This window comes from Spermophilus citellus (genome assembly GCF_964194105.1).
Source record: "Spermophilus citellus genome assembly, chromosome: 2".
Lineage (NCBI taxonomy): Eukaryota > Metazoa > Chordata > Mammalia > Rodentia > Sciuridae > Spermophilus > Spermophilus citellus.
In genome coordinates this window covers 3,456,900-3,482,198 of record NC_138183.1, presented here as the reverse complement: position 1 = coordinate 3,482,198, position 25,299 = coordinate 3,456,900, and the positions used below count along the sequence as shown (strand labels likewise).

General features: G+C 61.2%; 1 protein-coding gene across 3 annotated transcripts; it reads right to left on the bottom strand.

Annotated features, from left to right (window-relative positions):
• Nucleotides 1-885: 885 nt before the first annotated feature.
• On the bottom strand, nucleotides 886-25,280 carry FAM163B (family with sequence similarity 163 member B). 3 transcript variants are annotated; one of them, XM_081262733.1, is made up of 3 exons: nucleotides 24,998-25,280; nucleotides 3,555-3,670; nucleotides 886-2,934 (listed from the first exon to the last, which is right to left on the bottom strand). In XM_081262733.1, exons 2-3 carry the CDS (start codon nucleotides 3,645-3,647, stop codon nucleotides 2,521-2,523), a joined length of 507 nt encoding a protein of 168 aa, XP_081118859.1. In that variant the 5' UTR covers nucleotides 3,648-3,670; nucleotides 24,998-25,280; the 3' UTR covers nucleotides 886-2,520. The 3 variants fall into 3 exon arrangements, with proteins under 3 accessions (XP_081118859.1, XP_081118860.1, XP_081118861.1); XM_081262734.1 differs by lacking the exon at nucleotides 24,998-25,280 and adding an exon at nucleotides 8,920-9,030; XM_081262735.1 differs by lacking the exon at nucleotides 24,998-25,280 and having other exon boundaries at nucleotides 3,555-4,041.
• Between the last annotated feature and the right edge of the window lie 19 nt (nucleotides 25,281-25,299).

Here is a 25,299-nt window from a genome sequence, read left to right as displayed (position 1 = left end):
CTGCAGTAGTCAGGTGCAGCAAGCAGTCAGGAAGCACAAAGGGAACAGGGGGCCCAGGGAGGGATGTCGGGGCTCAGTGCTGGCTTCAGAACTGGCCAGAACTTCAAGCCTGCTGTCAACTGGCGTGTGTCCCCTCATGGAAGCCTGAGCCCCAGCTAAGGATCAGGGCACCACCTGCAGGTGTGTTTGGCACCATGTTCTCAGTGCCCAGGTGGCCACGGGCAGTGTCTCCTTGGAGCCCAGGTAGCAGGGAGGCCCACAGTTGCTTGTCCGTCCCCTGCAATTTGGGGATGGACTGTCTCCAGCTGGAACCCAGAGCAGGGGCCACCTCAGTGCCTCGTTTCACCAGAACAGTTTCTGAGGGACTTGGGGCTTTGAGGGAACCGAGGCAGCAATCAGCCCGTGCACTCTTTCCCCTGTGTGTGCCTGAACCCATGGGCATCGGAGGGCTACCATCCAGAGCAGCTGTTGGGCTCCGGCAGGAAAGTTCTAAGGTCCCCATTGCATTGATACTAAAGCAGGCCCAGAGATGGTCAGCCTGTTGTCCCAGGTAACACAGCCCGTTACCCACAAACTTTCTAGAAGCTCAGCACTACAGTGGTGGTTCCCAATCTCAGAAGATCGACTCACCTCTAGGGAACTAAAAAACACAGCGACTTGTTGTGGCAAGTCCTCCCAGAAAGCCACTCCCAGGCCCAGGCCCTGGACCCCGCCAGCCAGATCAGAAAGGTGACTGTCTGACACTGGGCAGCTCCAGGAGGGGGCTGCACTGCAGGAGCCCAGGCACACTGAAGACACGGAGCAGCAGCTGCGAGACAAGGTTTATTGGCTTCGCTTTCCCAGGGAGGCCAGGGCTCCACCAGCAGGCCCCGTCATGGCGGCATGGAGGGGGCTGGGAGGGGTGGTGCTTGTTTCAAGGAGATCTATGAACTACACCAGAGGGAAGAGGCCAGGAAGAAGGGAGGGACGTGGAAGGGCTGGGGAGTGCCCTCCGCCCCACCCCAGCTGATGCCCGGCGACTCCACAGGATGCAGGACAGGGTGGGATGGGATGCAGGCTCTGGGGGTGTGGGGAGCTGACTGCACAGGCCCTGGAGTGAACCCCACCACGGCCGAGGTGGGAGGAAGGAAGAAGAGGAGGGAAACTCGGCGCCCAGGCCGAGGGTCTCCACCAACTGCCCCGTCTCTGGAAACTCACGGGCGCTGGAGTAAGAGGGCGAAGGTCCTGCTCGGGCCTGGCTCGGGGTGGCCCAGGCCCTTGAAGGCTTATCTTTTGGGAGGTGCCTGTGCTGAGCGCCCACCCACCCGTGGCTCCATGGTAGGACCTGGGGAGGGGGAGGCTCCCAGAGGGAAGGGGCTCTTGGGTCCTGCTGCCCAGAAAGAGAAAGTTGCCCCCTCCTGGCAGGACAGCTGTGCTTGGATGGCAGTGGCGTGGGTGTGGGGCAGTGCCCCTGGCGGCCACTGGGCACCATCTCCTCCAGTGATGGAGGGCTAGAGAGGGGGCAGAAGTCCCCGGGAGACCTGGTTGGAGCTTGGAGGGGCATGCGCTCCCACTCAGGAGCAGCGAGCTCTGGCTGGACCCACGGGGCACCAGCAGGGACTGGGCTTGGGGGGAAGAAGGTGGAAGGGGGGGCCCAATCTCCCTGGACATGGTGGCTCCTGCTGAGAATCAGAGCTCGAAGGACTCTCTGAGGCCAGCCTTCCTCAGGCAGATGGGGAGACTGAGGCCCATGGATGGGAAGGCCACCCAGGACTCCTGGTGAGTCGGGGGACCTTTGAACCCTGGGCCACGGCTCTGCCCACCTCCCTACCCCCCAGGTGTCTGCTTGCTGGCCTGGCCTAGGCTGGGGACCAGCTGTGCAGTGTCCCCTCTCCCTCTGCCTCCCTCTTCACCAGAAGCAGACCAGGGGCCAACTACGCCAAGAACCTTGCTGCCCTAAACTCTCCCTTCTGTCCGTCTGCCAGGCATTTAGGGCAACAGTATATCGCCCCAGCAGGTGCCTGTAGGGGGTGGGGGCAGAAGGAGGGGGGGGAAGAAGGGGACCCGAGTTCAGGGGGCGTGGAGTCCCTGTTGTCCCCGGGAGGCCTGTGCTGCGGGGCCCCTGGCATCACAGAGGCCACCCCTTCCTGGCACAGGCAGGAAGACCAGGGCCCCGGGAGGGCATGGCATGGCCCAGGCCACACAGCCAGGGAGCTGAGTTGGGGTTGGAACCACGGCCACCGTCCCGCACCTCCTGGAGGTAGGAGCCTGGCCCTGTGCCCAAGAGCCAGGCCCTGCCTTGCTCTGCCATCCCCACCTGCCCTGGCATTGGGCCTCTACCTGAAGCGGCCACACTGGGGGTCACTGAGCCTCATCCCTGCAGAGGGCTTGGGGCTCCTCATGCCTGGGGACCCCTGAGGACAGGGATGTGAGGAAGGCTGGGCTGAGCCCGGGCTTGGGCCTGGGGCCCTGGGGACATGCCATGGGTATTCTGTAGTGGCCTGGAGACCTTGTGTGGCAGAGCTGGGCGCGTGACAGCCGTCACACGTCCGTGCTGACACTGCGGCTCCGGGAGAAGGCCTCGCGCATGGCCGATAGGCGGTTGGGGTTGAGCGCCTGCAGGCCCCCGAAGCCCCCGGCGGGCAGCTCCAGGTCCTCCTGGCTGATGCTCTTATAGGCCACGCGCCCCCCGCCGTTGCGCACAGCCTCGTCCTCGTCCTCGTCCTCAGGCTCTTGCAGGAAGAAGGTTGGTGGCTCGTACTGGGAGCAGCTGCGGCAGAGTGTCCGGGCCTGTGGGGACTTCTGGCGGAAGGAGGTGGAGGCGGCCGGGTACAGCGCGGGTCCGTTGGTCAGCACGAGGTTGCGGTTGGAGTGCAGGGGGGGCAGGTGCGAGTGCACGGCGAAGTCCGGCTCCTCCTCGTCCTCCTCGGACTCGTCCTTCTTACAGCAGTAGTACTGCGGGAGAGGGTGACCGTGCTGCACACCACCGCACGTGTGCCTACAGGTTGGCCCACGCCAGAGGGTCCCCAGGGTCCAGGGCAGCCCTGCCGGGAGCCCGCCCGCTCACAACCACCTGCCAGTCTTGCTGGGGCCAGCGCTGCGCTCAGCACCTTGTGGTGGCTCATTCCCCTCGTCCAGAAATCCCCCATCTTCACTTTGCCAATGGAGACAGAGGATGGGGGCTGTAGATCTGGGGTCCAAGCCCCATCCAGCCCCGGTGTCCAGTTGTGGACACCGCCCTGGGCCACCTCACCCTGCCCAGAAGGCTCCCCACCTCAGGAGGACACAGGGCCTCCGGAGGCACCAAAGCACAGGCAGGCCAGGGAGCATGCAGGGCGGCCCCTCTCGCCTCTGCCCTCCCCCTGGGCAGCTGTGTGCCCCCCGCTCAGTGCCTTGTCCTCTCTGAGCCTTGGCGAAAGCCCTGGGTGAGTGAGCAGGTGGCCATGGACCCTGAGCCTGGCAGGTGGAGTCCTCGCCTATGCTGTCTGCTGGGCGCCTCCTCTGAGATCTGGCTGTCCCTTCTTGGAGCCTCTTGGGCCTCCCCTGCCCTGGCCCTACCCTGCCCTGGGGGGTACCTGGAGGCGGCAGTAGCACAGAACTGCGATGATGCAGAGCAGAATCACAGTCGCCAAGATGCCCCCGGTGATGACCACAGTCCCGGCTGTCATCCGCCCTCTTCTCCATCAACAGCCTGTGAAAACACCAGCAGCCCCGCGGGGTCACCCAGACCTCTGTGCAGAAGACACCCTTCTATGTCAGAAAGGAAAGAAACCAGCCAAATGGGAGCAGGTACCCCCGGACATGCATGTGACAGGTGAAGGCTCAGGTTGGAACAGGGCAGGTGGGAAGAGACGAGCCCCCTGAAGCCTCTCCCTTCCCACCCCAGCCTGTTTCTCGTCTGCAAAAGGTGGGAGCTGCTAGCACAGTTCTGTCAAGATCTTGCGCTCAGCAGTGAGCTGGGCTCCGGGTCCTGTTTCTTGCCTTCTCACCTAACTCGACCATTCTTCTTTTTCTGAATCATTAAATTTCGGGTGCAACATAATTTCTGATCATAATCCATTGTTTAACATGACTGATGCTTTTTCATTTAAATATCAATAGTAACAGAATGCTTGGACATTGGACATAAAATCTACTATCTTCAATTTTTTTGGGGGGGTGCTGGGTATTGAATCCAGGGGTGCTCTACCACTGAGCTACACCCCAGCCCATTTATTTATTTATTTAACTTTTGAGACAGGGTTTGCTAAGTTGCCCAGGCTGACTTCCAACTTGTGATCCTCCTGCCTCAGCGTCCCCAGTCACTGGGATTACAGGTGTGTTCCACTGAGCCTGGCCACTGTTTTTAATTGTACAATCTAGCACTGTCAAGAAGATTCACTCTTAAGATTTTTTTTTTTATCTTACAAAACTGAAAGCCAATTCCTTTTTGATATCTAGGCTGTTTACACTGAGAAAAAATATTTTTAATGATGTTTAGGGCAGGGCAGCTCCTGGACCACAGAACCTACCTCAATGACCTCTTAGGGACATTGTCAGAGGTGGGAATTTGGGCTCAGGGACTTCCTGCCTGGAGCCCTGCCATGGACATGGCCCAGCACATGAACGCGGGGGACAGACTGACCCTGGAGCCCATGCCCCCTCCCATGAGCATTTGCTCACTTTTCAAGGTGTGGGCACAAAGGTTCAGCAACCCCCTCACGAGTTCTGGCCATCCCCATGCCCTCTCGCGAGCCAGTGGAGTGGCCAGAGTGGCCGACAGACCCCTTCCCCTATTCCCAAGTCTTTTTTCTTTTTTTGGCAGGGGCCGGGTGGCGGGAGTGACTGGAGTGACTGGAGTTTTGCAAGATCCCAGAGCGAGCCAGTTTACCCACCAACACTGGTGCCAAACTGACAGACGAGGACTTAGCAAAGCACCCAGCCTGCGTGCTCCAGGGGCTCCGAGATGCCTGCTCCCGGCCGGCTTGTGCCTCAGCATGTGCTGGCCTCCAGGCCAGGCCAGTTCTCACAAGCCCTCCTCCTGCCTCCCTGCGCCACCAGGGAGGAAAGCCACCACCAGCCTGTGCGCTGGGTGCGCGGGGCCTCACCGCCCAGGCGCTCGCTCCTCTGTGGCGCTTGGCTTCCGCCTCGCAGTCAGGCGGCCTCTGCTCCTCTCTGGTCCTACTGTTGCCTTACCCGGGGGTTCAGAGGCTTGGCCCAGCTTTCCCACCAGATCACTCAGGCAGCCTGAGCCAGTCCAGACAGGCTAGTCCATGGGGACACGCGGAACAGCCACTTCAGATGCGGTCCATTCCCCAGCCGTTCACCTTGGTGCTTCTGAGGGAAGTGCAGAAGAGCCGCCTGCGCGTCCTAGACTGCTGGCCCCGAGCAGCCGTAAGGAAGGGCACAGGGGCCAGTCTCACCTCTAGCCACTTGCAGAACAAGCGGTGACCCTTAGTTCCTGTTTTCAGCGTCACCGTGATGCCACAGACTCGTTGATGAATCTGGATCCTGCAGTCACTCCTTCTGGTGTTCAGTGGCCCCCCTGGGACTGTGGGTCTGGAGGCCCCTCTGGCGGCTCCTGGGTTGCTCTGGTGGGACCCCAGGTATGGCCCCACAGGGTGGTTCTCAGACAAGGCTGGCGGGGGGGTGCCCGCAGCTCCTGGTATTTCCTGCTGGTGCGACTGTAGGGTCGGGTCTGCGCTCGAGGCGCTGAGCCTGGTGGTGTCCGTGGTGGGCAGCTTTTTCCACTTAGGTCAGCATACCTGTCCTCTCCTCTATGTGATCATCTTCAAAATAACGTGACCAGTAGGTTCACTGACAACGCTTCTGAACCGAGTTTGGGTTTCTATCCTTTTTGTGCCAGCCCCTTTAGGTACGCAGTCAGGAGACAGTTTCAAACTCACTGGAAAGACCTCAGAGCAGTTCCCCCACCAACTCCACAACTGTGTGCCTTTATTTTTCTCTCTTTTTAAAAATTTTAAATGAATTTAATTTTGCTCATTAATCATAGAAAACATTTGGTCCCAAAGTCCACAGTGTGACACCGTGGGCATTCGGTCTTGCTTCTGCCCCCGCCCCTCCCCTGCGCGCCCCCAAAGGTGACAGTCCCACTCAACTCCGGGCTCACCCTCCCCTGGCTTCTCCCCAACAGACCAGGCGCACTCCTTGCCTTTCACACGCAGGGGCTTTTCCTACATCATCTGACCTTCCTCTGCGTCTCCTGCTGTCTTTCCCTGGATGGACAGGCTGGCCTGGCCTCCTGGCAGCCACCTCGTGCCTGGCACATGGAGGAGCCCGCTCCCGGCTGCCCCGTGGGGGCATGAGCACAGGTGCCCACCGCCCCTTTCCCAGGCCCTCACAGACGCTGGCAGGACAAGCTCCGTGTGCACGTCCCTGGAGGGCTTGGGGATCTGCCAAAGCCGCTGGGATTCGGGTTGATCAACCCTCCTCCAAGAATGCACGAGAATAACTGGCAGGCGAGGTCTGGCTGGGATGGGGGAGGCCTCGGGGTGCCCCCGCTGACTCTGAGCCAGGTTTGTGAGGGTCAACACCAGGCAGGGAGGTGCCCGTGGAGGGGGGACATGGACACATACCGACAGAGGGGCTTGCTGGGACACAGGGACCTGGAACCCGGCCCCTTGACAGGAAGACAGCAAGAGAGGATCCAGCCAGACACACAGCCAACTCCAGATACAGGCAGACAGAGCAAGGTGCAGACAGCCTGCTGCAGACAGACTCAAAGCAGCAGAGCCAGGCCGAGACGGACAAACTGCCAGACACACAGGACAGAGACGGAGCCAGGGACCTCACATGCTCCTGGGAGCTCTGCCTGGCAGCTCCAGTCCCACACAATTCCCCAGGTGGCTCAGGCCAGCTGGCCAGCTGGCCCTGCTGGGGACACAGGCTGACAGGCAGGATCCAGGGCGGCAGCGGCAGGGCGGGGCCGTCCAGATGACTGGTACCATCTCTGCAGAGGTGAGCTGAGGCCAAGCAGGCAGGTGCCCTGGCATGGGGCTCAACTGTCCTGCCCTCGTCCCCACTTTGGGTCTCACAGGGACACTGATATGCCCTTGACCTTCCCCTGAGGTTGCAGAAGGGACTCTGGGGAGTCCTCCTCTGTGGTCAGGAGGACAGCCTGAGGAGGAGAGGTCAGCTGCTGGGACGCCGAGGTTACTGGGGAGGAGACTGAGGCCCAGGATAGGCAGGGGCCTCCCAGGAGTCCAGCCCAGCCCCAGTGTCCCATTAGGCCAAGCTGGTCTGCAGCATCGTCCTGGAGAACAGGCCTCTCCTGCAGCTGAGAGCCTCAGCTGTCCTCACTACCTGTGGGGACCACAGGGTCTCGACACAGAGGCCATTCCTGCCCATCGTCCCGTCTGACACTTTCCAGGCTGGCCCTCCTCTCTGTGGGATGCAAACTGCGGACTGAAGGGATGACGTGACCTGTCAGGCCCCAGCAGCAGGATGAGGAGGCAGAGTGGTCAGGGCCAGTGGTCATGACCATCCACCTTAGGGCAGGGCAGTGCCCTCTGCGGCTCCCTCTCCCTCCTGTCAAGGCCCACGTCTGCACGGATGCCCTGACCCCATGGCACGCTCATGTGTAGGACACTGAGCCCCGTCTCTGTGACCCTCCTCTCTGCACCCTGCCCCTGGTGCCCAGTTGTACCCCTACTGCTGCCTGCTGCCCATAGCTCACTGGGGCTGGAGTGGACGTGTGCTCCAGGCTGGCTTCTCTCCTGAGAGATGGAACAGGTCCCTGCTGGTCCCAGGACCTGGGCAGACATAAGTGGTCTAGCTGTGGCCAGGGCTGGCATTTTGTGCCATGTGTGTGGACAGCCAGCAGGAACTGGCCCCAGGGGAAGAGGACAGATACAGATGTAGAGAAACCTGTCCTCTGCTGGGGTCCTGACCCAGGTGCGAGACCCTCCCCTGGGAAGACACAGCTGAGTGGGCTTCTGATATTTGGCCCAGAGCAGACAGTCATGGCCCTGCTGCTTCCAAGGGGACTCACTAAACCTGGGGAGGTGAGAGAGAGGGCCTGGGTATTGTTAGCTGTCGTGACGGGCTGAATGCAGTCACTGACCAGAGCTGGGGCTCTAGGCCGGGGCCAGGTTCCCCAGGGAGCACGTGCCTGGTGGGCCCCAGGAGCTGGGACGGGGAGTAAGACGCAAAGATCAGGACTGTGGTGCTGAGGCCCTTGGGACAGGCAGGCAGGGGCTCCAGACAGTGCACTCGAGGGACCCCTACCTGCAGGCCCCGCTCGGCCTCCTGTGGGCTACAAGAACTGGGCACTGGGGACTCTGCACCAGGGCAGGTGCACTGTCAGACAGTGTCTCTCCCTGGGCCTATGTCCTTCCTTGGGTCACTGTGAGAGATGGCCATGCTCCCAGGCCTGAGATGGTCCCTTGCTCTGCCTGGCCCCTGGGCCCTGAGCTGTGTCTCCTCTGGGCCTGGGTTCCTTCCAGTGGCAGGCAGCCGGGAAGGGTGCCGGCTCAGGCCAGGTGCCCAGGGCTGTCAGCAGCAGCTGCTCCAACACCCGGCCTGTCCAGCTGGAGCGTCTCCGCCTCGCTCCGCAGATACACGCTCAGGGAACAGCAACGCCCGTGCTGGGTGCCAGGTTCCAGGGCCAGGCCCGACACAGACGCACACGCTCCTGGCAGCTCCATTCGTGCCCGGGCCTGACATCATTGCAGTTAACTCCAAACAGTCCCAAGGGTGAAGGTGCCATTGTCCCCTGGCTGTGCCCCTGCCTTCTCTCTGCTCTGGCTGTGCCCCTCACTGGGATGCCCTTCCCTCTGACCCCCACTGAAGCCAGGCACGTGCCGTCCTCCTCCAGAAAGCCTTCCTGGACTTCACTGAGCCTCAGAACTCAAATGCCAGTCCTGGGAGGGACCATGCCCCTCCACGCAATGGAAGAACATAACCCTGAGCTCCCCTCCCCTCCTGCATCCTGCTGCCCACCTCAATCTTCCAGGCAGGGACTCTGCCCTCCATGCCCCTCAGGCCCGCGTCTGCTGGGGCGTTCAGCTGGCTGTGGCCTGGGTCAGAAGCCTCCCTCTGGCGCATGCCCTCATCCACACAGGCAGGCAGTTTTAGCCAATGGACTCCTCCCACTCCAGGACCTAGGTGGCTCAGCCACAGGACACACTTACAGGGTCATGATGGGAAAGAGTGCCAAGAGGCCACTGGAGACTGCAGCCTCTGCTGCATGCTGGCCTGGGACACAGCACCCAGGCACTAGTCCTGAGACCAACCAAGCTGCTGCCTGGGAGATGAAGGGAGGGCTTGGGGCCCAGGGCTGGAGACGGAGCATTAGATGCTGGGAAGCTTCCTGGAGGAGGCGGCCCCTGACTGGTCCAGGAAGAGGACCGTCTAGACTGTGCTGGGCCTGCCGTGTGGGGAACAGCACAGGCTGCCTCGGAGGCAGGGAAGTGCCAGGCGGCCCTGTGACAGCCTGGCAGAGCTGCCACCGCCTGTTTGCAACCCAGCAGCAATTTTGAAGCTGCCTGCTGCCAGCCAGAGATTCAGTGGGGCTCGCTGAACTGTTGCTCTGCCCCCTGGGACCATAAACGGTTTTAAAGCTTTATAAACAGCTTTGCTTCCCACCCCCACCCCCAGCTTCCACAAGGGCAGGCTGTGAGATGGGCCCTCTGCTCCTCCTCCACCCTGGAGCCTGTGCAGGGGGGCCCTGGTGGGTGACGGTCCCCTTCCAATAGCCCCTGTCTGTCTGGGAAGCTGCCCTGGAGCACCGCCGAGGAGCAGACCGCAGACCGGCTCTGTTGTCTCCACACCAACCATCAGGCAGTGGGGCTGGGCAGGGCAGAGGCAGGAAGCACCTGGCAGCAGAGCCAGACCCGTCTCCACCTGCCTCCCCGCGGAGTTCTCGCAGCCTTCCACTGTGCTGCTGCCCTGACTACAGGACACACGCTCTCACTCACGTCCTGCCCTTCTCCCGGCTCTATTTTTCTGTGTCCCCTCTTGCCCATCTCGCACTTGCCTCGAAGGCCGCGAGGCTGCAGCCTCCGTGGTTTGTTTAATTGTGTCCACCCCAGCCCCTGCAGCAAAGCTTGATGCAGGTTCTGTCTGCCGACTCTCCTGAGGTGCCCAGCGCTCTGGTAGGAGCCAAGAAGCCAAGCCTGGCCAGGCCCTGAAGCCCAGGGACTTCCAGTCCTTGGTACCAGAGCTGGGGGCCTGGTGAACATGGCTTCCAGGCTGCAGCGAGCCCGGGACCTGCTGGCTTAACAAGTGTCCTTCCAACCAAGTGACGTTGGGGCCACTCATCACACAAAGCGAGGCTGGGGCAGAGAGGGCTGGCTTTGAGGGGCCAGGACAGGGCGGGGCTGGGAATCCGCGCTGTGGCCTCTGAGGCTCCCCCCAGTGTGGCGTTCTCTGAGGGCTCTGGGGACTGAGATCCTTGCTCCACAAACGCATCCATCTGGTTTCAAAGTGCTCCCGCTACCTGGAAGCCCAAGGGCCCGTCGTCCTGGAGCAGAGCAGAGCGGCCCCGCAGAGTTCCTGTCTAGACCTCCTCCACATTTGTTCCTAATTTCACGCTCTGCGGGCTCCTGGATTCCTGCGCTGCGCCCGAGCTCGGTAATAAACAGACAGGGAAGTGCAGCAGCGCCGGCTGCCCCTGCTGGGCTCCGAGATGTTATTCAGAGCCGGCCAGGGACGGCCTCACAGAGGGGCACCGGGGGCACCAGGAATGCCTGCCCCCAAGTGCAGTCTGCAGCCCAGACCAGCCCCTGGAGCTCAGCAGGCCAGGGCCAGGGAGGGCCCAGCCGGGTTCCCAGGGGCTCTCGTTCTGTCGGGAACCAAGAAAATGCCCACAGTTGGGGAATTAGTGCATCCAGGCCCGGGATGGGGGCGGGTTGCTCAGGAAACGTGGTGCCCTGGCTTGCCAGCTTGCTAGTCTGGGCTCCCTGAGGGGACCCAGAAAGAGCACAGCGACCTGGACATTCCATCCAACATCTCTGGTGCTTTCTGGGTGTGCTGAAATTCTCCCTGGGCCCTAGATGAGGCGCCCTGGGGTCAGCCTGAGCGCAGAGCCTCACCCTCAGTTCCCTGCCCTGCCCTGAGCCGGGCCCACAGTGGGTGCTCCGCGTGAGCCCGTGACGGATGGACCGCCTCTGGTGCCCTTGAGCTCCAGGAGAGGGGAGGGAACACCTCTGCAGACCCTGCAGAGCCGGGGGGGCGGCTCGGGCCTTACTTCAGCAATGGCAGGGCTGGTAAGAACCCTGCCCGTGGCCTCCTGAGCCACCTGCCTCAGGCGCTGGATGTGTCTGATGCCAGGTCCCCTCTGGGGCTTCCCCCAGGTTAATGGCTTTCCCTGGTGGCAGAGGAAATGCCTGTCACAGATGGGAAGCTGCTGTCTGGGAGGCAGTGGCTCTCAAGCCACTGGACGGAAGGAAACCTTGATCCACATTCTCTGCAAGTACACTGAGGCCAGAAGGGAGCAGTGACCCAAGGAGACAGGAAACCCGTGTCCCGCTCTGAGCCCAGGGGCCTGTCGGAGCCCAAGCCTGTCCAAAATCCATGGCACAAGGCCACCTCCGGACCTGCCCCTCAGGCCAAGAGCTGAAAAGCCAGAGGAGGCCCAGCACTCCAGCCTGGCTGGTGCTGGGAAGGGGACCGAGTAGGGGGCAGCTGTGGGCTGGAGGAGAGGAGCTGGAGCAGAGACCATGGTCAGGGGATGCCAGGCCCCAGGGCCATGGCCAGGACCCAGGACCCTGGAGGAGGCAGGTGTCTGTGCAGTTGGCCTAGCAGGGGTCGGAGCCTCTGCACCGGCTAGAGGAAGGAGGCATCCCAGCTGGGGCCCGTCCCATGCTCCTGACAGGGGTCCAGGTCAGAGGGCAGCAGCCTCCAACTCTCCAGGGCTCACAGGCCCGGGCACGTGCAGCAACCCCAGGCCCACAGTGGGCAGGCCGGTCTGCAGCACAGGTGCAGAGCTGGTGGTGGCTGGGGGCAGAGGAGACCCTGGCTCAGCATGGCCTGGGCAGCACTCTGGGCCTCATGAAGATGAGGTCACTACCCACCATCAGCATGGCTGGAGCTGGCTGCCTATTTGAGGGGGGCTTTCCCCCTCACCTGGGAGTCAGCCTGTCTCAAACCCCAGTTCCCACCCAGTCTAGCAAACTCTCTGCCCAGGACGGGGGGAGCCTGGGCTGCGCCCACAGGTAGGGTGCAGGGGCAAGCTCAGCAGTGGAAGGTCTAGCCTCTTCCCTCCTTGTCCAAAGGGGTGGTCGAGGCCCACGGAGAAGGAGCCTTGCCCAGGACACCCACACATCTCCTTAGTGACCCAAGCTGCCTCCAGTCCCCAGGGTATGGGGACCAGAGGGTGGGAGGAGGCCCACAGCAGCATCTGGATGGAGAGCTGCAGCTGTCCCGGAGCCCCCAGGCCTCTCCTGTCCAGCCTCACGTGTGTCTGTGAGGACAATGGGGTTCACACCCACCTCGGGCGCCCCAGCCTCTGCCCTGGCTGCTTCCAGCACAGTGAGGATGCTCAGGAATGTCCTGGGCCTGACCTCGCCCCCAGGGTCCCCACCCAACTCCTAGTCCCTCTGCTGAGCTTCCCGGCTCACTCAGGCTGGCTCCTCACCACGGGAAGCCCACCTGTGGCACAGAGCCTCTGCGCAGGATGGCACGGCACCTCCCACAGTGCCCATCCCTGGGGCAGTCCAGCAGGGTGACATCAGCCCATTTACAGACAATGAACCCAAGAAAAGGCACACAGTAGGGGTGGGTGGGCGGGGTGACATGGTGCCTACCCTGGTGTGTTCACACCCTGCTCCCCATCCCGGCTGCCTGAAGCAGGGAAGGACACAGCACCACAGCCTCCTCCCCCCACGTCCTGCAGAAGAGCCCCTAGAGGACAAGGACCTTCTCCAGTCTACAGTCCTCCGCCACCAGAGGTCCGCACAGCAAGCGCACACAGTAGGGGCTACCTCTGTGCTGTTTAATGGGGTTGGGCAAGCAGGGCAGGGCTCTGGGTGTGCAGAGGTGCCAGGTGTGGGAAGGGATCTTGCCCTGTGGCCACCACGGTCACCTACCTGCCCCCTAGAGCCTCCTGGGCAGGTGGGGGTGGGGCTACAGCAGGCTCAGAGTTGCAGGCCAGGCCAGGGGGCAGAGGAGCTGCCACATTCAAGAACCCGGCAGTGTGTCAGGAAGTGGGTGGGAGGCCAGAGGAGCCCCAGCTCAGCTGCAGATGGGTTGACTTTTCTCCCCCTTAAAAATAACCATGCACAGAAGTTGAGTTTTTAAAACCCCTTCTGCTGCTGGACTTAAGTGGGGGTTTTTTGGTTTTGTTTTGTCTGGTTTTAGTTTTTGAAGTTTCACTTCCTCTTGTAGGAACAGGAGGGTGCCGGGCAGGGGCCGCAGCACACCAAGTATCAAGCTCACACCTTCCCAGGCACCTGCGTCGGGGCTGCGATCATCCTCATGCAAAGGCAGGAAACCAAGGCAGAGTGGGGGGGGGGCACAGCCAGGACCCGATCCAGGCCTTAGCCCACCGCCTGGCTCAGCAGCTCGAGTTCAAGTTCAGTGTCCAGCAAGGCCCTCATGATGCAGGCCCCAGGGAGCAGAGCTGCAAGGGCTCGGGGCCTCGGTGGGACTCGCCCTGAGTGCAGGCCAAGCTCCTGGCCCCTCAGCCACAGAGCTGCCCAGAACAAAGGCTTGGGGTGCCATGAGGCAGTGGGCCCAGTCGGACAGGCTGCCCTCTTGGAGGTCCTCTGCAGAGCTGGCCCACCACCCTGGGCCCACCACCCTGGCCTAAGGGGCATGGCAGACATAAGCAGGTTCCACAGCCCATCCTGAGCCGCTTGATCTCTGGTCCTGTGCCACCTGGGCACCCAGATGGATCAGCCACACCCACCCACACTGCAGCACCAACCAGGGCCTGCTGCCTGTCCCGGCCACAGGAGGCTCCCTCACCAGACGCCTAGTGGCTACTACGTGCCTGATGCCGGAGGGACCCTGCCCGCTTGTGTGCTGGGTCCAGGGGGCAGGCGGCAGATCGCAGCGGGTGTCAGCCCTCTCTTATCTTCTCCCTGGGTACGGTCACCGGGTGGCCCACCTCAGCCTCTCTGCCCACGCCACTGTGCACACAAGGCACCTGGACGGCCCTCGTCCTCCCAACCTCCAGTGCCCAGTGGGTGCTGCACAAATTTCCTAAACAGCCCAGGGTCCAGACTCGGCCTCCTTCAGCCCATGGCCATTGTCCACAGACACCCTCAGGGAGCCCCCACCACGGCCCTCCATGTTCCCGCCACCAGAAGGCGGGCTGCAGTGTAGGGCTCCAGGCAGCAGGGCGCCACCTCTCCCCCATCCCCAGTCACCCCTGACGCCAAGTCGGCCCAGGTCAGCAACATGTGGGCGGGACCCCAACTCTCCTCCATGGTGTCCTTGTGACCATGGGCCTCAGTCTCTTCCTCTTTGAGACAAGACATCTATGCCAGCCTCCAGCCAGCCTCCCGCCTCCACTGCTCCATGGAGCCTGGCTGTGTGCTAAGCACTGGGCTGTGCTGGGACAGTCACAGAGGGGGACATGGCCCCTGCCTAGTCGGAGGGCCCAGAGAGCAGCAGGCTGGATGCACACCCCTGGCTCAGACCTTGCCTGCTGCCCATGGCCTGGCAGTGCTGGTGCTGATCTGTCCTGTGTGGTGCTCTGGGTAGGCCACACCCACTGCCCCCCAGCACAGGGTGCCATGAGAGCCATCTGCGATGACAAGTGGCCGTGTGGGAAGGGCTCCAGCCCTGAGGGGCCTGCAGAGCTGGGGGGCATTTCTATATGTATGATTTCATTTTATTCTTTTAACAAACCCAGACCACCCTGTGGACCATGCTGCTCGTATTTTCCTGTTATCAGCTCATTGAGAGCCGTTTCCAGAACAGCCCTGAGGTTTCCTCCATCCACCTCCTCCAGGGTGTCCCCCACTGCCTCTACTTATTGAGAGCCTGACCAGTGATGTCAGGAGGGAGGAAAGAGAGCGCTCACAGGACCACAGCTGGGAGGTGTGGCCTGCCAGAGACCAGGACACCGAGGCCTGAAGGGAGAGGAGGTGAGCTGGGAGAGGAGCGGCTGTGTGAAGGACGGCGGGCAGGCAGGCAGGCTGAGGGGCTTCCGGGCCAGAAAGCTTCATTCTGCTCGCAGCTCAAGAAGGAGGGATGGGCCGAGGGGAGCCACCTCCACAGACCCCGGGCCTCATCTCCCAACGCCCTTGGCTGCAGCCAGGTGCCCTTCCTCCCGGATCACTCTGTGTTGGTTGTCGGCATGTCTTGGGCGCTGGGCTGCCTGGGGAACGGGCTGCCAGACCACACTCTGGGCACACAGGACCAGACCCCCAGCCCCTGTGCATCTCTCTAGAACCCCTTGGGGCTGTGCCTCTCCAGTCTCCTTGCTGCCTCTCCTCCTGACCCCCAAGGGCCATGGGTCCCTCCCACGGTACTGTCACCCAGCTTCCGACCCAGACCATCTTCCGGAAACAGGCTTCCCCTGACCTCTGCAACCCCAGCCTGCCTGTTACTCCCTGGCCCTGGCCACCTTACTATGACGTTCTGGAATGGGGGTCGCTGGGGACAGGGGCTCTGCTGCTCTGCTCCTCTTGTTTTGTCCCAGTGTCCACTCTCAGTTGACTGGCAGTGCTGGCTGGAGAGTGGGGTCCTGCAGGTCAGAGCTGACTACGGGGAGGGCACGTGGTGTGGTGATGGGCGTGAGGCCTCAGGTGAGAGGGGCAGTGTGGCTGGAGGAGGGTGCCCTCGCAGGACTCTGGGGGCTGGATGCAGTGAGGGGCAGGGATTCAGGTGACCTGGGGCTCCTGGCCTTGGCAGCTGTCCAGGGGAGGCACCGGGGGACACTGCAAGAGGCGCTGCAGCAGGAGCCCAGGAAGGCTCTGCATCTCCTGGGGATTTCTGACCCTCCGTGTCTCAGCCCAGTGACGACAATGAAGGAGTTGCCAGAACCTGCCTCATCATCAGGAGGACCAGCCCTCATTACAGAGAATAGCCACAAACCACAGAGGTCCAGCCACAGTGGAGTAAGAGCGACAGCTTACTGACCCTTGACTGTCTGTCCAGGACAAAACTGAAACAATGGCATTCAAAGCACTGGACATCAGATGATGAAGGAAAGTGACTTTCAAGACAGGAGAAGAAACCAAGGGGGCCATCTGATCATCTAGTGTCCTGCCTGGTCAGTGCCTGGTCAGCTTACAGAGGAATCGGGGGGAGCTGCATCTTTCTGAGTTGAGGGCAGAGGGCTGGGAGCCCAAGGAGGCCAGAGCAGCCAGAGCTTCAGGACACAGCACTGCAGAGGAGAGCCCAGAGCCGGCAGAGGCCCTGCAGTGGTCAGCTGAGGACAGGTTAGCACACACGAGAGCGGAACCACCTGTGGCCCGAGGGAGAGAACCACTTGAGGGGGCTTTAGAGAGCAGCGCCTGAAGCTCAGGCAGGTCCAGAAACAGCTCCGATCCCATCGGACAGGAAGGCCTCTTAACCCACGTAGCACCAGGAAGGGAAACTGGGAGGGTTTTGACTAAAAACTGCTCTGGTCTTGCCCAACAAGGCTTAAAAAGCCAGACCTGAAAAGATCAAGCATTTCCCAACGACCTAAGTGCATCACAGAATAGAGCTCACACATGCATAAGGGAATAAAGTACCCAGCACCCAACCTGGTAAAATTCACAACATCTGGCGTCCAGTGAAAAGTTCCTCAAATGCAAAGAAGAAGAAGAAAAAAAAGCAAATTCCAGTGACGAGAAAAACCAGTCCCTGAAACTAGCCCAGAAATGGCCCAAGAATGGATTAGGATACAAGACCATTAAATAGCTACTGTCTGTAGCACTAGGGGAAGCACCAGGGGGGAACCAGAGCGTGAACTGGAAACGTAAGTGACATGAAAGAAACTAACCTCCAAAAGATGAAAACTCAGCCCTGGTTAAGATGTGGAATACATCAAGGGGGCCACATCAGGTTGGGCATTACCGGAGGCTCGGCCCGCAGACCTGCAGACTTGCAATAGAAACCACCCGGGTGAAGCAGAGAGGGAAAGGAGACAGCAGAAACCAAACAGTGAATGGATGGCCTCAGTGAGACGTGGGAGACGTCAAATGGCCTGAGCCGATGGGTGCAATTACAATCCCCAGGAAAATGATCAGAGGAAACATTGGCTGGAAAATTTCCAGATGGGACAATGACTCTGAAGCCACAAGGCCAAAAGGCTCAAGAAACCACCAACGTGAAGAAAGCAACAAGGAACAATATAACCAAAGCTCTCGAAACCACCGATAAAGAGAAGACCAGATGCAGACGCCCTGCAGGGGAAAGCAAGCGCGACCGCAGACTCCTCACTGGGCAGTGGGAACCGGGAGGCGGTGGGTGACCTCTGCCAGTGTCAAGAAACAAGAGGCACCGCCCACCCGACATTTCCACCTGGAAAAAAACGAAGCAGAACAAAACCCTTTCCAACATGAAGTGGAAATAAAGGGTGGCATCAGCACCGACTCCCCTGCCAGGGTCCAGGGCCCCACGGCTCAGCTCCTTTCCCGCTGTTTGGGACCTGTCAGAGGCAGATTCTTATTTTCTCCTGAGGTTTGGGTCCCTGCTGGCCTAACCTGGGCAGGTGATGGCACCCAGGAACCAGGCTCAGGATTCTTGGGCTCCAGAGCTCACAAAATCCAGCTGAGTGGCCTGCCTGGGAGCCCCATGGGAAGCATTCTCTTCTGGGGGGGCCAGGTGACGTCTGTCCTGTCCTGGGGGAGGCCCAGTGTGAGGGACAGCAGCTCCACAGGGTGTCTTCACACTGGGGACCCCCACCTTGCGAGTGCAGGCCCTCAGAGCAAGCAGGGAGACATGGGGATGGGTACAAGGCAAGCCATGTGCACAGTGACCTCGTTCTGCCACCACACAGGTCACCACAGGAGTGTGAAAGCAAAAGTCAATGTACTTAACAACCCGGAATGCGTGGAGGTCACAGGCGTCTCCAAGGCTCTGTGTGCTGAACGAGGTGAGTGGGGCTCTCCTTGCCCGGCGCAGGGTCTCCGCGCCCCAGGTGGCCCACGTGAGCATGGCTCGGCTCTGACATGCAAACCGCCACGTTCACCTCTGCCTGGTCCTGCCTGGACCCAGAGGCTGGAGGTGCTGCTGGCCCTCTCTCAGCCTCTGGGCCTCTCCATGGGGCTGAGCTGGCTACTCTGCTGCAACTTCCATGGACAGTGTGGCCACCTGAGCCAGGCCTGGTGGCCGAGGCCTCCTGGAGCAATTTTGTTCTCACGTCAACTTTCTCTTTTAAAGAGTGGGCTCAGCTGCTCTTAAGCGAGCGTGGGTGTGTTGAGAGGGCCTGTCTTACAGAGTGGAGACCCTGGTCAGCACTGTCACTGCACAGCTGACCTGGGCCGGCCTGGGAGGCCTGCAGCCCTGCAGAACTGTCTTCTGACAGCTGAGGACCCTGCCATGGGGCGGTGGGGGGGAGGCGCTGGTGACAGACCCTGCTGGACGCCCTCTGAGCCCCTCCTTCCCAGTGGGTGTTCTGCTGGTTTGGGGTATTTTGAGGGAAGGTCCTGATGGGAACAGATGCCATTTCTGGCTCTAAATATGGGAATCAGTCCAGGGGGGCCACGCAGAGGACCCTGCACAACAGGCTGGCCCTCCCAACCGCAGGAACAGCCCTGCTGCCCAGCAAGTGTGGACCAAGTGCCCCTGGTGAGCAGACACCGTGCAGGTGGTGTGCCCAGGGGTGGACAGGGTCAGCAGTCTCCCCATGGAGAAGACTGACAGGGAGGAACCCCAGAGCCAACTGTTGGTGCCTGGGATGGTGTCACAGGGCCACTGGGAGGTGGCAGGACAGGGGTGTGTCCCTGAGAGGCTGATGAAGGAGCAGAGACCTGGCACTGGCCAGGCAAGGTCCTCAGGCAGTGCTTAGCAGGAGGGAGGGCCCTCAGGGAAGAAGGGTCTTGGAGTATACAGAAGCCAGTCAGCACACAGGAACACAGCAGGGGAGGGCAGGGGAGTGGGGTCTGTCCCAGTGGGGCTCCTGGGCCCCTCCAGGGGTCTGGGTACAGCTAGGACTGGGTGGGCTGTAAGCCAGGATCCTCGGCCAAGCCTGACACAGGGCCATTCCGCAGGCCCCACCTGACTGTAGGCAGAGACCCCAGACCCCACCATCAGGTCCCATTTGTCCCGGGCCGACCCGGTGTCTGGGATCTTCGATGGTGACTGGAGGGGGAAAAGCACACAGAGAAGTTTAATCACCTCACCAGCAGGGAAGAGCCCTGCAGTGAGCACTGGCTCCCTGCCCCTCCCCCACACCTCTGCTTCTCCCCCTCCCGTCCCTCCCCCACTCCCTCCCCCACTCCCTCCCCCTCTCCTGATCAATGAAGAACCAGGCAGGCGGAAAGTGATGGCAGAACTGCGATAGATAAACGACCCCAGAAGTGATACCCAGATGCTGGGTTTTAAGACGACCCTGGAGAAGCCTGTTTGGGGACCAGAGCGACTCTCACGAGGGAGGCTCCCAAAAGTAAAATCTAGTTTGAATTTCATAAGTGGGTTCACACGGAGACAGGAGGCCCAGGGGAGCCCCAAGGCGGGCTGACCTCAGCAGGCCACGAGGCGCCCGCGAGGCAGGGAAACTACGATTTTTAAGCAAACTAGAGTTTTTCCTCCACTGCCTCCCCTCAAGCTGGATTTGGATCATTAGATCCCAGAATCCCCCTCTCAAAGCAGTGGCCGGCTTTGACCTGCTCAGAGCTGATGGTGGTTGCCAGCCCTGGTGGGCCCTCCTGAAAGTCCTTGGGGTCTGCCCAGCTTTGGAGCTGGGCCGTGTACAGGAGCCTCGAGGGGGCACTTGCCTTTGAAATGGAAAAATGAACATCTTTATTTTGCCTTAGGAAAGTTCCCTAATGCACCACGTGGGCCGGCGTCTGCCAACGCCAAGGAGAGGAATTGGGAAACACGGTGTAAACACGCCATCTCCAGCCGCAAGGAGCTCCTGGGGCCCTGCAGGCCGCCGCCCCCACCCGCCCCCGGCAGCCTCGTGCCCACTTCAGGCCACACTGAGAGCCAGCGCTAGGGGATGCGTGGCAGGCACCGCACAGGGCTGGCAGCTGGAGAGCCCAGGGAGCAAGGAGGGCGCGGCGGCCTCAGCCCACCCAGGAGGGCAGCGCACTGAGGCCAGGGCAGGAGTGAGGCCTCAGCCTTCGTCCTCTTAAAGGGTCCAAAGCAACAAGATGAAGGGGAAGCAGCTTCCACTAAGGGAGCAGGGAAATTCAGGGGCATCTTTAGCAAGCCACCTTCACCAGATGGTCTCCCCTGCCTCCAGTGACGGCAGTCATGCCCCAGCTCTCTGCCACACCTGCGCCCTCACTCCATTCTCTCCTTGCAGCTAAGTTCTGCCTCCAGGGAGCCTTCCAAGACTGCTCCAGCCCAGGGCTACCTTCCCCAGATCTGGGACACTGCCTCCTGTACCCAGGTTACCGTCCATGGAGAACTCTCCTGCACCGTGTCTAATCCTACTCCCAGTGCACCCCCAAATCAAGTCTACATAAGCCCAAACTGTGCACAGCCTGCAGGACCATCGCTAATCCAGCCAGGGAAGGCCATGAGGAGGGTGAGCAGTTCAGTCAGGGCACTCGCAGAGCATGCACAGACATGGGGCAGAAAGGAGGGGGCAGAGGACAAGGGGGAGCACCGGTGGATAGTGACGCCCATGTGGCCAACACAGCCACCTGCAGAGCTAGCGCAGGTGTGGACTTCAGCCAGGGGCTAGGGCCTTTGACTTTGTAGACAATGAACCCAAAGAAGCAGGATGGCTTCATTTCTCTCTTTGGGCAGGTGGATATCACGTTTATTAAAATGGCACGATGTAGATTAAACTGAATGTGTGTTAGATAAACACTAACGTGGCATAAAAGGTGAAGTCACCTGTTAGGAAAATGGACAGCTTTCTGTTGTAGCGGCCTGTGTGTTTTCTAGAACCAGGGGCACATGGAGTCCCCCAGGAGAGTGGAAGGGGCTGGGCGCCTGCACCCTCCAACCTTCCCTGGATGCCGATGCCGCTGGTCCTGGTTCTCAGGCCACAGATTTGTGGTTGTAAGTTACATGTAACAAAACAAAAGAGTGGACTCTTCCCCATGGGTCCCAGATGCAGGCCCAGCAGACAGGCAAGGCCAACCCGGGACTGCCCGAGGGGTCGTCTTTGCCTGTGGAAACCTTGGACCTGGCTGGGAAGCACCAAGATGCAGGTGGTAATGGCTCTGCTCATTCACGACCTCATAGCCAGGGAGCCAGTGCCATTTCACGGTGGGCACTGCCTGCTTGTGAGGGGCAGCCCTGTGGCCAGTCTGCCTAAGGCCACCTTCTGACACCGCCATGGCTTCCCCGGATACACCTGGCCTGAAAGAGGTTTCACTAGTGCTCAGCAGTGAGGGTCCCCCCTGTTCCCGGCCCATCGAATGATACATCCTCCCACGTGGATATACCTATTGGCATTTTATGAATAAAGAATCTGGGCCCAGAGAGGTGAAGTAACTTTAACAGGGACTCACAGCTTGGACACAGACAGCTCTGGTCAGGTCTAAAGGCTATGCTCTTACAGCATGGCCACACTGCCAACTTGGTAGCCAGGGACAGTGACAGATGTGGCTGCAGCCCTGGGAGCTGGGTTTGTGCTGGGACCACTTTCCAGTCCCTGGTCAGCCAGCTCCTAGTCCTCCCTACTGGCCCAGCCCCCTGGGAGAGCTGAGCACACGGTCACAGGTGACTGGCTGCCACTACCTAGGACCACCTTCATCGAGGACAGGTAGCAACATCCTGCCAGGGCAGGACGTATGGCCTGGTGCTCCGCTGGTCCTGAAGGACAGTCCTCCTCCAGGTGCCCACATACCCAGGCTCTTCACTGCTTACGTGCAGCCCACCCAGTGTCTAGACCTGGCTCAGTCTCCAGCTTAGCCTCTGCTTAGAGTTTTATGGAAGTGACGCCTGTCCTGTCCTGGCCATCTGCCCACTGCCCCAACATACATCCGCAACCCTGAATGTGCCCGGCATCTGACTGCCTCTGGCCACCCTGGTCCAGGCCTCCTCTGCTTCCCTGCTGGATGTACAAGCAGCTTCCTCCCAGGGTCCCCTGCCTCTTGCCTCCCCCTCCAAGTCACCCTCCATGCTGCAGCCACAGAGTGTCCTCTAAAGACCAGTTCTGACCCTAACCCCAGGCGGGGACTTGATAAAGCCCTCCTCTGAGCAGGGCTTATGGGCCTGTCTGTCTGACTCCTGTCCCCCTCTAGCCCCACTTACACGACCCCCGGGAAGCGGGGACCCAGGAGCCATGTGTGGCCCAGGAGCACAGGGCCCAGGACCCCTCAGCCAGGAAGCCGCAAGCTTAGCTCTGACCCAGACCTGGTCTGAGTTCTTGCCACAGCCCACCTCTCCCCAGGCAGCAGGAGCAGCCCCTCATAGGCCTTCCTGACCCCAGCAAGGGGCCTGGACCAAGGCCTGGGGGTGGAGAGGATTCGACAGCTTGAACCCAATGAGGGGACCTAGTTCCCATGGGACAAAGAGCTCTGACAGCAGACTTCACCCTGCAGCTGGCACCTCCGTGTCCAAGGGGAAGGAGAGGGACTGGCAAGGGTGGGAGGCTCCAGCCTCCTCAAAGCCCTCTGGAGCAATCCCTAGGGGCTGAGAGCAAGAAAGACCAGCACAGACTGGCTGCCACCTGCTCAGGTGGGCCCCACAGCCTCGCCCAGTTCACAGGTGCCCAGGTGCCCACCCTGTGTGCCTGGGGAGGCAGAAGCACCCCTCTGCAGATGAGGCCCCAAGTGACTCACCCCAGACACGGCCTGGAGCCCACCCTCTCCACCACACACCACAGTGTCCTGACGCACGGGTTGGGGCTTTGCTGCTTTGGAATGGGAGATGGCAGCAGAGTGGCAGCTAAGAGGAGGACAGGAGGGTCCAGCTGCCACTCTGCTTCCCCTTCTGCCCAGAGAGTTTCGAGCTGGACGCGATTGACTGGGATGTGGTCGATCTCCCCTCCGAGAGCTGTAATTACTCCTCTCTGGATCCCACTGCCCCGGCTCTGTAGGTCAGCCCACATGGTGGGACCCACACGGCAGCCAGGGGCCCGGCCACAAAGCCTCACCCCAAACCAGCCCTGGCAACCTAGAGCTGGCCCTGAGTGTGCAAGATGGGGGTGAGAGGGGGTGGGGCTGGCAGGGACTCAGGTTGGCCTGAGGTGTCCAAACCGCTCCTCACTCCCTCACCACCAGGACAACAAGGGAATGGGCTGTGGCTGCCCCGGCCTTGCCCACTCCATCCAGGGCTGCAAGGAACAGAGCCGTGGAGGCCTCCAGGGGACAGAGGGTGATCTATCCCCTCCTAGCACAGATGGGGGCTAGGTCTAGAAAGGGAGCGTTACTGGTCCCAGGTCACCCAGAAAGGCGACTCTTCTGCCGGTGCCCACCCTTCCCTGGTACCCTTGCCCATGCTGCCCAACTGCACGGGCACCAGCAGTGGGTGTCTGGGGCTCCCTCCCCACCTGCTGGAGAGGTGGGGCAGGAAGCAGCACTTCCCTGCGCTGTGTTCGCTGTGTTCCTGGCAGCTTACGTGCCCTGGAGACCAGCGAGGTGAGGTTCACAGAGCTCCCCACTCCCCCCCAGGCCCCGGGGCCCTGAGGCCTGCAGGAGCCTTTCCAAGCTTGCCAAGTGAGTCCAGATGAGCCAGCCTCCCAGGAAACCCAGGGGACAGGGCCCAAAACCTGGGCAGAGACGTGCTGTTGTGTTTCTCCCCAGCATCACGCAACGCGATGCCCGCCAAGGCGGAAAGAGAAAGGGAAGCTCAGGCTGGCTGCGCCTGGCTGTAGCCGTGACGAACTTTCCCCAGCTCCAGCAGAGCTACCGGTACTTCACAGGCGGTACAGAGTTCATGCCGCCCTCCCCACAGCCCAGAGGGGTCTGGTCACCAGAGCCTTGGTCACCGGGGCCCTGTTCATCATTCTAGTTCGGGGGGGAGGGGGGAGACCGTGTGTGTGCGTTCCGAGCAAGGCTGAACTTCTCAGGAGCTGGAAGTTCCCACTGTCCCTGGAAGCCCCCCAGGAGCCTGGCTGGCATGGCAGAGGGCAGTGCACAGAGAAGCCTGGTGCTGTCCCTCCACTCTCCTGAACTCTTGCCTCCTGGTGTGGGGCACGGGAGGCATGCAGGGGCTCGGGCTTCCAGGACAGTCCCTTTGGCCTGGAGAAAGGTCCATAAGGGTGACTCTGGAGTTCTTTGTCTCAGAGCCACAGATGCACACTGGCAGGACCACACCTGCCCACCGTCCTGGCCTGGGTGGGACACGGCACGGAGCCTGTGGAGGTGAAGGAGCTGGGGGGTGGCGATGAAGCTGCTCTTGGATTTTTTTTTGTGCTTGGAATTTTTTCATTCCTGACTGAGAAAATGCAAATGTCAGTCTGGTACCCCTGCTTCTGTCCCCACTACTTAAGCTGAGGTTTCACACAGACAAACATGGGCATGAAGTGGTGCCCGAGGCAGGTTTTGAGTTCAGCTCCACCACTCACTGTGTGACCTTGGGCAAGAGACCAAACTTCTCTGGGCCTCAGTTTCTTCATCTGTCAAATGGGACCTATGACCCTATCTCAGGGGTGCCGGGCAGGTCAAGTGCCCAGTGTGGTGCCTGCCTGACAGATGGTAAGTCTCAGGAATGGAAAAGGTCTCAGGTCCTGGCAGCAGAGAACAGGGGCAGGTTTCCAAGCAGCTCTTTGGCAAACTTTCCCTCCCCACCCCGCTACCCCAGGCCACTGTTGGAGGGAAATGAAGCCTCCCTTCACGCAGTGGTCTCCCAGCCTCTCCCTTAGGCCCCCATGCCCAGCGCAGTTCACTTTGAAGGTGGACCATGATGGGACAGGAGGTGCTGGCCCCGTATCTGCGTTGGACAGGGGTTCTGGGGGCAAGGTGGCTGGGGCAGACTGCAGTGGGCGAGTTGGGCACTGAACTGGGGCTTCCCAGCCTGCGACGTCTGCTCCCACACCCGCTGACCCGCGCGCCCGCTCGGCCCTTACCTTGAACCATGGGAACGGCGCTGCCCGGCCGAGGACTTGGGCGCACGTGACGGGGCGGCCGGGCGGGCGTCTGTTCCGGGCAGGGCGCAGCTAGGAGCAGCGACCGGAGCCCAGGCCACGTCTGCGGCGCCTGCTGGGGCCGGGAGGGCGAGGCGGGCGCCGAGAGGCCCCAGAAGGACCCCGGAAGGCGACTGCGTGGCCAGGAGGGAGTCCCTGCCAGCTGCGCGTTGCGGCCGCGGCTCCGGACGCCGGGGCTGGATCCCTGCAAGCGGCACGCGCGGCTCCAGCCCAGTCCGGGGCGC